At 43.1% G+C, this 15522-nt stretch overlaps 2 protein-coding genes across 12 annotated transcripts in view; one reads left to right on the top strand and one right to left on the bottom strand.

Moving 5' to 3' along the window:
• The window catches only part of LOC118149219 (uncharacterized), a 68967-nt gene that overhangs the window by 38621 nt on the left and 14824 nt on the right, over nt 1-15522 (bottom strand). For 7 of the 9 annotated variants that reach the window (XR_013528993.1, XR_013528992.1, XR_013528994.1 and 4 more), the window contains exon 5: nt 8075-8205. Coding sequence is in view for 2 of the 9 variants with exons in the window: in XM_078355104.1 (XP_078211230.1) it covers nt 8165-8205 (41 nt within the window). In the remaining 7 variants the exon portion in view is untranslated. Of the gene's footprint in view, nt 1-8019; nt 8206-10077; nt 10215-15522 lie in introns of those variants that run through there. The other 2 variants (XM_078355104.1, XM_078355105.1) reach the window with 2 other exon arrangements.
• NPL (N-acetylneuraminate pyruvate lyase) overlaps nt 1-15522 on the top strand; it is a 41519-nt gene that overhangs the window by 5646 nt on the left and 20351 nt on the right. For 2 of the 3 annotated variants that reach the window (XM_035279768.3, XM_008984876.6), the window contains exons 3-4: nt 6834-6907; nt 9591-9678. In XM_035279768.3, the coding sequence (XP_035135659.1) occupies nt 6834-6907; nt 9591-9678 (162 nt within the window). Of the gene's footprint in view, nt 1-6833; nt 6908-9590; nt 9679-9709; nt 9974-15522 lie in introns of those variants that run through there. The other variant, XM_017966020.4, reaches the window with a different exon arrangement.

Consider the following 15522-nt stretch of genomic DNA (forward strand, 5'->3'; position numbering starts at 1 on the left):
AAAACAGTGTTGTTTGTTCATCAGGGACACACTGAGATGTGAGTGTGCTCTTCCTCCCTATTCTGCTGTTTTCCCGGAAGGCCAGATCCCATGGTTAGAGATAACTAAAATGACTCTGTTTTTCTGGATCTTTTTCATTTCCCAAAAACCTGTGGTTCTGCTGCTTCCACTTTACTATTTTCTCATCAATTCTCCTTTTTTCTTCTAGTAACCTTACTTTCCTGAGGTGTGAAATAAGAAAAAAAGAATGCATTATGTATATGATATTTAAGAAATAAATAGTGTAGGTCAGTGTATAGCACGGATTAGGCATGGGAGCCATGTTAGTTCCCCTTTCTCCCACCACCTGCTCCATCAAACATTCCTATAGCTACAAAGCAGTTTTGGAACACCCACCAAGAACATGTAAGCATTAACCTACTTACCCACAAGGGAATCTGCACTTCTGGCATGTTTCCAAGACCCAAGATTGAAGGAAGGGGCACATGGAATCTAATACCTGGAAATACTGCCAGATGACCTGCCCTTCTGGGACTTCTCCTAACCTGGCATGTACAGTATACATATCTACCATAATTCTGAGTGGCTGAACAAGGACTATTTCCCTGAACCCTTTTTTTCTTAATTTCAATGAATGCTCAATAACAATTCAGCTTTCTGCATGTAAGTTGATGTCCTGGAGTAGAGCAGCTGCCAGAAAGAGCAGGGGTAAGTAGATCTTGGTGAAATGATCTAGGTCCTGGACCCCAAGCTTTGCCACCAGTTAGCTCTCTGAGCCTGGGGAGATCTTATCACCTTTTAAGAGCTCTCTTTCATATTCTTCAAAGAACGTTCAACCACATTATCTCTATGACCCTTTCCAACTCTTAAGAGTCTGTAGTCCTCTGGTGTTATGTCTTGGGGATGTTGTGGGGCTCACCATGAAATAAGAATGTATAAAGTACCCGTAATTCTAGTCCATCATCCACACTGTAGCTCAGTGAGCTTCCTAGTAAATAAATCTGATCATGTCACTCTCCTCTTTGGGACTCTTGACTCTTCTGTCCAAGCCTTGCTACCCATCATATGGCCCATGGACCAGTTCTACCACCATGAGAACTTGGCAGAAATGTACAGTCTCAGGCCCTATCATACCACAGATCAGTCCTGCATTTAACAATGTCCCAGAAGATTCTTTAGCACATTAAAGTCTGAGATGAGCAGACTTCCTGGGATGGCATAGGAAGCCCTTCACGGTTTCCTTTTCCTCCTTCATCTCTTTGTCACCGTACCTCTTCTGCCTCCCATGTCTTCACTCATTCTGTCTCCTTTGCCTTTCTCTACCACCATCCTCTTTTTTCTTACTCCACTTGAACACTTCTACTCATCTGTCAAAACCATCCTTAGAAATTCTCCCCCAGGTATCTTAAAAGGAGTTCAATGACCCTTCTATAGCACCCTGTCCATACTCTTCCCCTGTGATTCCAAGCATCCTTTCTGCCTTGCATTGAAAGTATTTGTTTATAATAATTATTAAATAACTTTTTGTTACTTGCCTATGTCTTCCGGCAGGCTTTGGGCTGCTTAGCTCTATTCAATAGGTATTGAATGCCAGGCAATACACAAGGACCGAGCAGTTATTTATCTTTGTATCTTAAGCATGTGGCATAGTTGTGGTAGCTTTTGTTATTTTATGAGTGAATACACTACAGGAATGACTAGTGCTCATAGTCAAGAAAAAGGAGATAAGGAAGCGAACACTGATTGATGCCATGTCAGTCATCATGTGGGCATTTTCATTTACATGTTCCCACTTAATCTTGACAACAGCTCTGTGAGGGAGCCGTAGTTATCTTTGTCCTGGCAGTTGAAGAAACAGATCCTAAAGGCTAGCCCAGGTGCCCCAAGCCACACAGCTAGAAAGGGAGGCTTTCTCTACCTATCCAGCCCTTGCCTTTTTATATGCTAGCAAGTCTAATGAAATACTTGTTGTTTTTTTTTTTGAGACGAAGTCTCGCTCTGTCGCCCAAGCTGGAGTGCAGCGGTGTGATTTTGGCTCACTGCAACCTCTCCCTTCCAAGCTCAAGCAATTCTCCTACCTCAGCCTCCTGAGTAGCTGGGATTACAGGCATGCAACACCACGCCCGGCTAATTTTTGTGTTTTTAGTAGAGACAGGGTTTCACCATGTTGGCCAGGCTGGTTTCAGACTCCTGACAGCAAGTGATCTGCCCGTCTCGGCCTCTCAATGTGCTGGGATTACAGGTGTGAGCCAGCGCACCCGGCCAAGACTTGCTCTCTTTAGTTGTTCTAAGAACTCACCTTTTCTTTGGGCAGGCACACAGTCATTAGAACAGAAAGTCCATTTCAGATCTAAAGTTTCAAGAACAAAGTTGTGTTTTTTTCCCTCAAATGTTCTTGTCATCACCCTGGGAATCTTTACAACACCCTCTGGTAAAAACAAATCCTGTAACCCCAGTGAGAAAAGGCCTGGCCTGCTGGAGTCAGACTGGCAGAGATGATTGTCCTTTTAACAGTGTTTAGGAGATGAGGGGACCCAGACTCCCAGAACAGAACATTTTCCAGCTCCAACGGGGTGGGCAGGTTAGTCCCTGCCTGCCTCCCTGCTGAAAGAATTTTGAAGTAACCAGGTGGCTGTTTTGCCGAGAGTACTTATAACTCCTATCTGATTGAATGCTGAGAGATATGTATAAAAGGCAAAAGAAAATGGAAAATCAGATTTCCTAATACGCATGCCACATCATGTGAGATGTGAAAACTGCCTGCCTTGCGGATTCTACCTTCTCAGCTAAAGCAGAAGTCTTTCATGGTGTTTTGTGCACCAGGAAAGGAAACAAACAATAACAGGGATTTCTCCCTGAAAAGCCACTTCAGAAAAATTCTGTCACCCTTTTACTCTAAGAGATGAGTTGTAGAGTCTCCCTGCAGTTTCACAGTCTGCCCACTCTAGACCTCAATTTGTGGCAAAATGAACAGAAGACTTTCTTCTGCTTGCATAGTTTGGGCAAACTAAATGTCTAAGAACAGACAATTAGAAAACGTAATTACATTCATCCATAAAATAGAATGTTGTTTAGCCAGTACAGTAATGGACCATCTAAAAATGTGGGAAGATGTTAGAATGCTGAGTGAAAAATATTATAAAACTGTGTCTAATATGGCCATATTTATATAAGAAAATAATATGTATATTTGTGAATAGAAAAATATCAAACTAAGAGGAATCATCTCCAGAGATATCCTGAGTGGGTTTTCTTTTTTTATTGTCTGTACTTTCTAAACTAAACTATATAGCTTTTGTAATTTAAAAAAAAGTTAAATAAAATCAATGGGGCATAGTGGCACACTTCTGTAGTCCCAGCTACTTGGGAGGCTGAAGTGGAGGATTACTTGAATTCAGGAGTTTGAGGCCAGCCTAGACAACATAGCAAGACCCTGTCTCAAAACAACAACAAAAATTCATGGCTCCAAGGCATGAATCTAAACCCAAGGCAAAGAGTCTGAATCCCCAGTAATTGAAATTAAGACATTAAACTGGCTTTAAATATAAAAGTGACTACAGCAAGCATGGAATTTGGTTCTGGATCACTCTCCCCTGATGTGCCAGGTTGTTAGATGTGTTCTTGGGGCTCATGAAAGAGAAGGTACAATGCAACCTACTCAAGTGGATTGACTTGTTTCAACTCACTTCTGTGAGCACTGAGCTCTGAATGCCCAGTGGGTGGGCAGAATAATCATCCAGTCTCATTGTTTCCAGTCTCTCTAGTGACTTCTGGTAATTGATCATGGATAATGGCCTCTGATGATGAAAATAGACCTAGGTACCCAGAGAGTAGGGTGGGAAAACAAGTGAAGGGACAGGCCAAGCATGATGGCTCACACCTGTAATTCCAGCACTTTGGGAGGCCTAGGCAGGCAGATTGCTGCTACTCTTTCCAGTTTCTAGCTGTGGTACCATCTTGGCTCACTGCAACTTCTACCTCCTGGTTTCAAGCAATCCTCCTGCCTCAGCCTCCCTATTACAGGATGGGGCTACAGGTGTCCACCAATATGCCCAGCTCATTTTTGCATTTTCAATAGAGATAGGATTTCACCATGTTGGCCAGGCTAGTCTTGAATTCTTGATCTCAAGTGATTCACGCACCTCAGCTTGCCAAAGAGCTGGGATTACAGGCGTGAGCCACCACACCCAGCAGCCCTGACATTGTTAGATTTTTCTGGCTTTTCAAATAATCTTTAAGGAAAAAATATATTGTCAGTGAAACATATTTAAAGTTAGTCCCTTTTCAACCTAGATCTCTCTAAAGAGACCTGGTAGTTACAAAAGGACTTGAATTCAAGAACATTTTCTGAGTGATGGCCACTGCCCCCAAAATTTTGCCCCAAAATTCTTCCATTAGTATCATTCTTGTAGGTTAGGGCATTTTATAAGCAGCAGCAAACTGCTATCTCCTTTCTTGAAGGCATAACCCATTAGACCTCTAACCCTGAGTGCAATTGTCAGCTGAATAGCCTGTCTCCCAGCAAGGCCTGAGGGAGAGAGGTGACTGTAGGTGGAAGCACTATCCACTGAGGCCAACAAACTGTAAAGTTCATGGAGGAAAGAGAAGGGGCTTCCAGTTTCACATACTGACCTAGATCTGCCTAAGGGTGCAGCCAACTCCCTAAAAAGAGGATGAAACTAGAATAGGGCCCAACAGTATCACTCAAGAATGTTGGAGGGGTCGGATATGGTGGCTCACACTTGTAATCCCAACACTTTGGGAGGCTGAGGCAGGAGGATCGCTTGACCCCAGGAGTTTGAGACCAATCTTGGCAACATAGTGAGACTTCATCTCTACTGAAAAATTTAAAGTTAGCTGTACCTGTGGTTCCAGCTACTTTGGAGGCTGAGGCGAGAGAATCACTTGAGCCCAGGAGGTCAGGGCTGCAGTGAGCCATGATTACACCACTGCACTTCAGCCTGGGAGACAGAGTGAGACTTTGTCTTAAAAAAAAAAAATGTTGGAAGATCATAGGGTTTTGTCCTATTTATCCAGATCCAGCCCTTGGATGTCTTCTTTCCAGCCTCCCTAACTGACATTTATCAGTCTCTTCTGAGCCCCCACACACTTAATTTTTGACTCAGTCATAACCTTCATTATGTTTCGTTATTTTAATCATGTATACTATCTTCTTTACTCAATTAATAGAGAAATTTCAAAATATCATGTGTGGTCTAAGTGGCTTGTAAAGGCAGAGCTCATGGTGATTTCATCATTGTCACTTCCTGCACCACCACTCCTTTGCCCAGCCTTTGCTGAACACCTGGGCTGTTCCAGGTGCAGACTGAGGCCAGGAGGGAGCAGTGTTAGGATATGGGGGCAGGTGCCATAATTAGGGAGTTCGCTCCCCTTACAAGCTTTATAATTGCATTAACACACCTTTTCCCAACTGGCGGGCTCAGGCCTGCTGTCTTTTCTCTGAACTTGCTATAGGCATGATTGCCTGTGCATTCTTTGCATTTAGTAGCTTTCCTTTTAGTCTCGGAGTCAGTTGTTTTCTATCATATGTCTTTTTGTTCTTACTCCTTTTGACGAATATCATTTGATGTCTTTGTTTCCTAGATACATCTGAGTTTTTTGGTTTTATTTTTGTTGTTTAAGGAATACAGTACGTAAAGGTGAAAAGAATGTTAATAAGGCCAAACTTAAAGTAGGATTCTCTGGCCCCACAGACAAAAGTGTAGTGACAGCCAGCTAGCACTCTGTGTTCTTGGCGGTGTAACCATGGGTACGGTGTAACCATTTAACCCAGGCTTGCTGCACTATTTTTCTTTGGATTTCACTCTTCATTGCCCATCAGTCCCCTCCTGCATTTTGATTGAGGACAGGTTGCCTAATACAATTTGCTTGTGAGTCAGTTTCTAGATTTTGAAATCAATATGATTTTAAGAAAAGAGCCCTTAACCTTAAGCATCAGATCCTTACAAAGTTATGTGCCTCAAATTGCCAAGGACATGCAGGTCACATGGGGATCTTGTTAAAATTCAGATTCGAACTGAACAGGACTGTGTGGGGCTTGGAATATTTCATGTGTAACAAAGCCCCCCAGATGCTGATGGTGCTGTTCCGCCTTTGAGAGGCAAAGTGATGACGAAGTTCCTTTCTAACTGCTAACCTTCTTCAATATAAAACCAGCAAATACAGATGGGTTTAAGATTTCATGTGCTGTCACAAATATTAAGTGTTAAACTTCTCACTAAGATTGAATCTTCCTGTTTTGTAAGTCTAAGAAATGAATGTTTATATCCTCTTGAATGTCTTCCTAATAATTGATCATGGATAATGGCCTCCAGCAATGAAAATAGACCTAGGTACCCTGAGAGTAGGGTGGGAAAACACAAGAAGGGACAGGCCAGACATGATGGCTCATACTTGTAATCCCAGCGCTTGGGATCAAATGGCAAATATTAAGTTCTCATTTAACCATGTCCCTGACCATCACTCTTCCCCAAAAAAGGCAAAAGATACATGGCCATATGGGCTCTAAAAAGAAAGATAATTAGATAACTACTTTTTACACACTTCTTGTGATGAGGTGTAAATATAAAGATTCTGTTGATAACTAATAGTGTTTTGCTCATAGAAGTGAGGCATACATGGCTGAGTGGAGAAATCACCAGATTCAGGGGGTAAAAAGCCCAGGCATTATTTAGAGAAGGCTAAGAATTTCACAAATTGAGTGGATTTTTAATAATATTAGCAAGAGGGAGCAGTTTATATGAGATTTGTTGAATAATAATCTGAGAAAGACTAAATATGCAATTTTTTCCCATTTTTCCCATGTCTTCTAGAGAAATCAACTTTTCAGTAATTGGTCAGTATGTGGATTATCTTGTGAAAGAGCAGGGAGTGAAGAACATCTTTGGTAAGTCAACCTTGGTGATGTCTCTACATGTCTCCAGCTCAGTCTTTAGAAGGTATATCTCGCCTGGTTACCAGCCAAGAGGTCACAGAGTCATGCTGTCACAAGTTATGATGGAGCCTGGCTAAGCTAACTAAAATTTGTGAATTTGTAGACCCACCAGCGTTAGACCTGCAAAGCACCTCAAGAGATTACCTCATTTGATGGTATGACAACACTTAAGGTATTATTTTTATCCCCATTTAGAGATGAAAATATATGACTCAGATATACTCTAGGTTGCTCCAGGCCATTCAGCCAAGAAGTGGTAGAATAACAACTAAACCCTCTTAAGTAACAACTAAACCACCTTCTCTCCTTTTTTTTTTTGAGATGGAATTGTTTTTTTTTTTTTGAGATGGAGTTTGCTCTTGTTGCCCAGGCTGGAGAGATTGCAGTGGTGCAATCTCGACTCACTGCAACCTCCACCTCCCAAGTTCAAGTGATTCTCCTGCCTCAACCTCCCGAGTAGCTGGGATTACAGGTGCCCACCACCATGCCCAGCTAATTTTTGTATTTTTAGTAGAGGGGGTTTCACCATGTTGGTCAGGCTGGTCTCAAACTTCTGACCTCATGATCTGCCTGCCTTGGCCTCTTTTTTGAGATGGAGTCTTGCTCTGTCATCCCCAGGTTGGAATGCAGTGGCACGATCTTGGCTTACTGCAACTTCCACCTCTCGGGTTCAAGCAGTTCTCCTGTCTCAGCTTCCCAGTAGCTAGACTATAGGCGCACACCACCACACCCAGCAAATTTTTGTATTTTTAGTAGAGACGGGATTTCGCCATGTTGACCAGGCTGGTTTCATTTCTTTCTTTCTTTCTTTTTTTTTTTTTTTTTTCATTCTTTCTAAAGAAGAAAACCAGGCTGGTTTCAAACTCCTGATCTCAGGTAACCCACCCACCTCACCCTCCCAAAGTGCTGGGATTATAGGAGTGAGCAACCCCGCCCGGCCTCTTCTTTCTCTTAAGAATGGGCTTTATTTTGTCTTTACCTGGCTTTTCAAATTGTGAATGAAAGGAAGACTCTAAATGTAGCACACAAAGAAATCACAGGATTAGTACTTATCCCCATTTATTTCCTAGAAAGTGAAAGCTTAAAAAATTTGGATCTTGAGCATTTTAACATACTTACCTGTGGTTGAGCTGTCCCTTGTGTGGTGTTCTGGGCTCTCAGACCCTTAGATGCATTTTTATTTTGAGGACACTACACCTTGCCTCTGAGCTACTGCTCTACCAACAGAGCCCCTCCAGAGCTGGAGGTACCTGGTAATAATAATCACAGCAGATTAAAACTTGTGTGAAGAAGTGTCCTGGACCACATGTCAAAACTGAGACCTGATTACAAAACCACTCAATGTCCCCCTACAGCACTAAGCCATAGTGGGGAAGGCAGATGCTGACTCCACAAAGGGCAGTAGGTCTTGGGTATGAGGAAAAAAGCAGGAACATCCCTATGACTGGAGCATACTTGAAGTCAAGACCCCAAAGGAGTGGTTAAAAATACTTTCTGACCTCCCTCCCCAGCCTCCCCAAGCTCCCCTCTTCCAACCCAGTGCTGAGTGCTTAGAGATTCAGAGTGTCACCATATGCGTGAGACCTCAGTAATGCATCCTACTGCCATAGGCATCTTTCTGTGACTACGATCATTAAGAAATGATTGTAGGGCCGGGCGCGGTGGCTCACGCCTGTAATCCCAGCACTTTGGGAGACCGAGGCGGGTGGATCACAAGGTCAAGAGATCGAGACCATCCTGGTCAACATGGTGAAACCCTGTCTCTACTAAAAATACAAAAAATTAGCTGGGTACAGTGGTGCATGCCTGTAATCCCAGCTACTCAGGAGGCTGAGGCAGCAGAATTGCCTGAACCCAGGAGGGGGAGATTGCGGTGAGCTGAGATCACCGCCATTGCACTCTAGCCTGGATAACAAGAGCGAAACTCTGTCTCAAAAAAAAAAAAAAAAAAGAAATGATTGTAGTAGAAGGAAAAGAAGAAAGATGAGTTTTGGAATCACACAGCTCTGGATTCAAACCTATTTACTGTTTCAGACCTTATGTTTTCATCTACAAATGAGAAAAATAATTTCTACTTTGCTGGGTCATTGTGAAAGTAAGTGAATATGTAAGAGCACTTGGTGTAAGACATATTAACATTCTTTGTGTTTATTTATGAAATATTTAAAAAATGAGTTGTCCTAGAGCACTACCATCATGTCAAACTGTAAATGGAGATAGTCTGAGATCTGCAGTATACAAAAGCACCCACAGGAGTAACTCCCACTTGTTTGACATGCTGGTTCTGGATGGTGTTGACTTTCCTGCCATTCAAGCCCAGTTATAAAACTGGGTGGTGTGTCTGGAGATTGATTTAAAATGTCGGCAGTCATCTCTGTCTTCATTTAAAATATTTGCTGTCTTTCCCTGATAACGAGGTCAGATTTATAATTACGAGTCACAGTTAACCTTCCCACTGCTTTTGACAAGGTGATGGTGGGAAAAAGTTGGAGTCTGAAGTGAAAATGGAAATGTGGCATTTTCCCCTCCTGACCATCCTCAGTGCAGAAATTTCTGACCCTACACTTTTCAGACTCGGGGTGGGAGGAGCAGAGGTATGCCTTGGTCCCACTGACTTACTCTTTATTTGGAACAGTGAATGGCACAACGGGAGAAGGCCTGTCCCTGAGCGTCTCAGAGCGTCGCCGGGTCGCAGAGGAGTGGGTGACAAAAGGGAAGGACAAGTGAGTGGCTGCCCAGGATAAAAATGCTTTTTGGCAACAGCTGTATTCAATGAGCCTCTTCCCCATAGGATACAGCCTCCCTGCTTTCTGGTCAGAGCCTGGGCTCCAGTCAGCTGGTGGGAATATGAGCAGGGCCCCAGGAATCCTAGCTCCTTGGAGAAGAGCCCCCTCCTTTTCTGTGCAGAAGGGCAGCCAAACTCCTAGGCATACCTGCCTCCCAGAGGCTCTGTTGGGAAACTGCCTCTTATCTGTCTACAAGGCCAATCCCCTCACAGTTACCCACCCTTGGGCTAAAGGATAAGAGAGGAGGGTGGTGACGGACTCTGCTGTCACCTGGCCTTTCCACTGAGCAACTCACACCCCTTCCCTTCTTGGGATGAGCACCTGATGCTTGTATTGGCCCATTTCTCTTTATAGGTCTCTGTGCATCCAGCTCAACATGCTCTTTTATGGTGCTGCTTCTTGTGCTGTTTGAGGACTTTCTGTAGCTGCTAAACTTCCATGCAGTGATATATTTTTTTAACACCCAATTCATACTGTGGTTGAACAAACAGGATAGTATCAGTTCATAAGCACTGCCAGTTAACTAAGTTTTATTGATTGTCTGTTACATTGTTGTATGTCATGTACTGTGCTAGGCACCAGCAATATAAAGCAGGGGCTCTGCCTTCAGGTTGCTGACCATTCAGTAGGGATGTTAGATCATGAAAAGTAACACCCCAGACCTTCTGATGAATGCAAAAACAAGAAGGGAATAATCAATATTGCCTTAGGTGGAGGTAAGTGAGCAGAGGTTGTCAGTGTGCAGCCCATGATGTCCTTGGGAAGCCTTCATGGCTTCAGGGTACCTCCATTACTCTGAAATTATGTGCCAAGTTTGAGTGCATATTCATGGAAGCATTTTCTGGTGAACCATCAGCTTTCAGTTAATTTTGTGAGAGCTAGGGTCCAAAAAAGATTAAGGACCATGGGCAGAGTGTGAAAACAGAAAAGGCTAAGGGTACACATTAAGAACAGTACCAGAAATGAGGGACAGGGAAGTAGGCAGAGACAGAAAGCCCTCGGGGGTAGGAGGGCGGTTGGGAGTGGGTCCGGTCACGGCAGCCAGGGACAATGATTTCAGAGAGCGCCAGTGTAGCAGGCACCATAGAGCCCAACTGTCTGTCTGAGGCCCCGCTCTGCTTTTTATTAGCTCTGGGGACTCAGGCACATCACCCAACTTCTGTGTGCTTCACTCCTAAAGTAGAAATAATAGTACCTCACTTAGGAGGTTGTAGAGAGTATTAGAACAGTGCCTGGCAAGCATCATTCACATAACACATTCACACTAATGTAAGAATTCATTGTAACTATTTGCAGTAGATGCAGTAGGTGCTGTGTTTATTATAACATTTGTTATAATAACTATTAGATGCCATGAAAGTCAGCATATGAAAGACTGAGAAAACCGCTAGGTTTGACACATCACAGGAAGTCACTGATGACCTCTGAGAGTGGGGCCAGTCAGGTTATTGTAGAGAAGCCAGACTGCAGTGAGCTGTAGAATGCAGCAGACATCTGCATGTGGGGGCAGTGAGTGCAGCCGATCCTCACAGATTTCTGGCAAAGGGAAGGAGAGGAGAGACGGAGTCGTAGATTAGGAAGGAATAGGCAAGATTGAAAGGAGGACAGTTTCGTTAAGTGGAAAAAATTTGAGCATGTTTCTATGCTGAAAAACTGCCAGGGGAGACGAGATTAAAAATACAGAAAAGACTAGTAAACCTTGGCTGGGCACAGTGGTTAACACCTGTCATCCCAGCACTTTGGGAGGCCTAGGCAGGCAGATTGCTTGAGCCCAGGAGATCAGGACCAGCCTGGGCAACATACGAAGGCCCCATTTCTACAAAAAAAAAAAAAAAAAAAAAATAGCCAGGCATAGTGGTATGCCTCTGTGGTCCCAGCCACTTGGGAAGCTGAGACAGGAGGATCACTTGAGGCTAGGGGGATAGAGGTTGCAGTGAGCCAAAATCACACCACTACACTCCAGCCTGGGGGACAGAGCAAGACCCTGTCCTAAAAAAAAAAGTGGTGAATTGATAACTCTGATGAAAGGTCTTGGATGGGGGGGTTGGCTAGGAGTTTGAAATACAGATGCTTCTCCACTGATGATAGGATTACATCCTGATGAATTGATCAGAAATTGATTCAACTCACAATCTACATTGGGTTTTAAAGATATAACACCGGCTGGGCACAGTGGCTCACACCTATAATCCCAGCACTTTGGGAGGCTGAGGCGGGCAGATCACGGGGTCAGGAGTTCGAAACTAGCCTGGCCAGCATGGTGAAACCCTGTCTCTACTAAAAATACAAAAATTAGCTGGGCATGGTGGCAAGCACCTGTAATCCCAGCTAATCAGGAGGCTGAGGCAGGAGAACTGCTTGAACCCAGGAGACGGAGGTTGCAGTGAGCCAAGATCACTCCACTGCACTCCAGCCTGGGCAACAGAACAAAACTCCTCAAAAAAAAACAGCTGAGAAGCTAGGAGGAAAGCAAATGGTGACGTCACCCCACACACAGGTGGAAAGGAAGAAGGGTAAGGGAGTCTGCGTTTGAAAGCTGCTTCATCTTTGGTCTCTGGGACTCGGACATCTGCCCAGAACAAGTAATTGGTAAGAATTTAGAGCTTGACAGGAATAGTCAAGATTTGGAGTAGCACTCCAGAGAAATGAGGCGTAACAGCCAGAACGCTCATTGGAGCCCTCTCCTGGATTGGGAGATCACTAGGAAATTTGTATTTTAAATTTCCAACAATGGTAGCTGTATCTAGCAGCCCAGGAGAAAGAGGAAAAGCAAATGGATGATTGGCTTCACCTAAGCCAAAAGAAAGGGGTAGTGAAGGAAGGGGTCATGCAATAAAACTGCTGGTGAGAGTCCAGCAGGTCAGTCAGTTCTCCTTTTTCCATTCAGAAGTCTTCTGTTCTTTAAAAATACAAACCTTCAAGGTATATTAAACTTAAAATGAAGTTTAAAAAAAAAGAAAAAAATAGAAAAATACAAATACAAACCTGATCATGTCACTTCCCAGCTAGGTCCTGTTTTACCTAAGACAGAGCTAGCAGGAACCCCTGGAGGACTCCGTGACTGGGCCTAAACAGAAATGTGGTATCTGTCTCATGAGGGTATGTGTTATTCAGGGTCCTTCAGAAGACTCACTGGGATGACTGCATTCATGGCTGAACATTATTAATCCCACTTTTAGAAGACCAGTCTCCCACTGTAGCCTCTCCCCAGATGGAACATGGAGTACCCCCAAAAATGACCATTGGGGTATGAGAGCAACTATCCTCTTTTGGCCAAATTATGAGGAGATTTGCAAGATAGGAAATTGCTTTTTTTTTTTGTAGGAAGGGAGGAAGGCAGGAAGGGAGGAAAGGAGGAAGGGAGGAAAGAAGGGAGGAAGGGAGGAAAGAAGGGAGGGAGGGAGGGAAGGAGGGAGGGAGAGAAGGGAAGGAAGGAAATGAGGCAGTGAGAGAGGCATTGCCGACCTGGATCTAGAGGTCTACAAGTTGATTTCTTTCCTTCTTTTTTTGAGAGAAGGAAAGAAAAAGGAGTGAAGGAGACGAAGGAAGAGGAAGAAAAAGAGGGAGAGAGAACGGAAATGTTGCTTTATTCTAAAAAAAAATAGGTATTAATAATGGCCAATCAATATTTCATTTAAACCTATGAGTAGGTGTGATGTGGTATTGACAAGAATGTATCTTTTGTGTATTTAAAGTGGAGAGCTCTATAAATATTAAGTTTACTTGTTCCGGATCTAAGTTTGAGTCCTTGATATCCTTATTAATTTTCTGTTTCATTGAGTCTAAGTCTCTATGTATCTGGGTGTTAGGATTGTTTGCTCTTGTTGCATTGATCCTTTTACCACTATATCTTTGTTGCTTTAAAATCTATTTTATCGGATACGAGAATTGCAACTCCTGCTTTTTATTTATTTATTTATTTTTGCTCTCCATTTGGTTGGTAAATCTTTCTCCATCCCTTTGTTTTGAGTCTTTGTGTATCCTTGCATGTGAAATGGGTCAGGATGTAGCATACCGTTGGGTTTTGGCTGTATCTTTTGATTGGGGGATTTAGTCTATTTAAATTTAGGATTACTGCCATTTGATGTTAACTAGCTGTTTTATCCATTCGTTGATGTAAATTCTTCTTTATGTTGATGCTCTTTACTTTTTGGTATATTTTTAGAAAGGCTAATACTGGTTGTTTCTTTCTATGTGTAATGCTTCTTTCAGAAGCTCTTATAAAGCAGGCCTGGTGGTAATAAAATCTGAGTACTTGCTTGTTCATAAAAGATTTTATTTTTCCTTCAATTGTGAAGCTTAGTTTGGCTGGATATGAAATTCTGAGCTGAAAGTTCTGTTCTTTAAGGATGTTGAATATTGGCCCCCACTTTCTTCTGGCTTGTAGAGTTTCTGCTGAGAGATCTGCTGTAAGTCTGATAGGCTTCCCTTTGTAATTAACCTGACCTTTCTCTCTGGCTGCCCTTAGTATTTTTTCCTTCATTTCAACCCTGGTGAATCTAATGATTATGTGCCCTGGGGTTGCTCTTCTTGAGGAATATCTTTGTGGTGTTCTCTGTATTACCTGGGGTTGAATATTGTCCTGTTTTGCTAGTTTAGGAAAATTTTCCTGAATAATATCCTGAAGAATATTTTCCAGCTTGGATTCATTCTCTCCATCGCATTCAGGTACACCTATCAAACGTAAATTTGGTCTTTTCACATAGTCCCACATTGCTTGGAGACTTTGCTCATTCCTTTTTATCCTTTTTTTCTCTAATCTCGTCTTCTCGTTTTATTTCATTAAGTTGGACTTCGACCTCTGATATCCTTTCTTCTGCTTGAACAATTCGAGTGTTTAAACCTGTGCATACTTCTCGGAGTTCCTGTATTGTATTCTTCAGTTCCATTAATTCACTTATATTCCTCTCTAAGCTGTCTATTCTCATTAGGATTTCGTCAAACCTTTTTTCAAATTTCTTAGTTTCTTTACATTGGGCTACAACATGTTCTTTTAACTCACAGAAGTTTCTTATTATCCATGTTCTGAAGCCTGATTCTGTTAATGGGATGCACTCGTCCTCCATCAAGCCTTGTTCCCTTGTTGATGAGGAACTGTGATCCTCTTTAGAGGGAGAGGCATTCTGATTTTGAGTATTCTCAGCCTTTTTACGCTGGTTTCTTCCCATCATTGTAAATTTATCCACCTGTCATCTTTGTAATTACCAACTTTCAGATTAGGTCTCTGGGTGGACGTCCAAGTTGTTAATTCCCAGGGCCAAAATATGAGCAACCCACTGCGCCAGCCAAAACAGCGGCGTTAAGACTGATGGTGCTTTTCTGCCCGGGAATCTCCAGTCTGGCTTCCTTCTTGAGTCCGTAATAGGTGACTCTGCCTTCCCAGAGCTCCAGACCTCGGTCAGAAGGGGAACCAGTCCCGTTTACTCTGCACCAAGAGCTGCCGCGCCGAGGTGCCAGCAAAACCGCTGCACCGGCCACAAGAGTCACGCTGGCGACCTGTGCGGCTTCTTCACTTGGAATCTTCTGCTCTGTGAGCGACCAAAATTTGTCTGAAAGTGTGGCATCCTCTCGTTCTCTGTGCTTTCACTGAGAGCTGCAATCCCGAGATGTTAGCAATTGGCCATCTTGAATCGTTCCCAGGAAATTGCTTTTTAAAGTGAATTCACTGCCCACGGGATTAGTTCCTGGTTGGATTCTTTGAGGAAGCTATTTTTATCTCCAACCAAAAATATCTCAGTATCATACCTATCTTCATGCACGTGACACCACCAAATACAGCAT

The sequence above is a fragment of the Callithrix jacchus genome, chromosome 18 (genome assembly GCF_049354715.1).
Source record: "Callithrix jacchus isolate 240 chromosome 18, calJac240_pri, whole genome shotgun sequence".
Taxonomy (NCBI): Eukaryota; Metazoa; Chordata; class Mammalia; order Primates; family Cebidae; genus Callithrix; species Callithrix jacchus.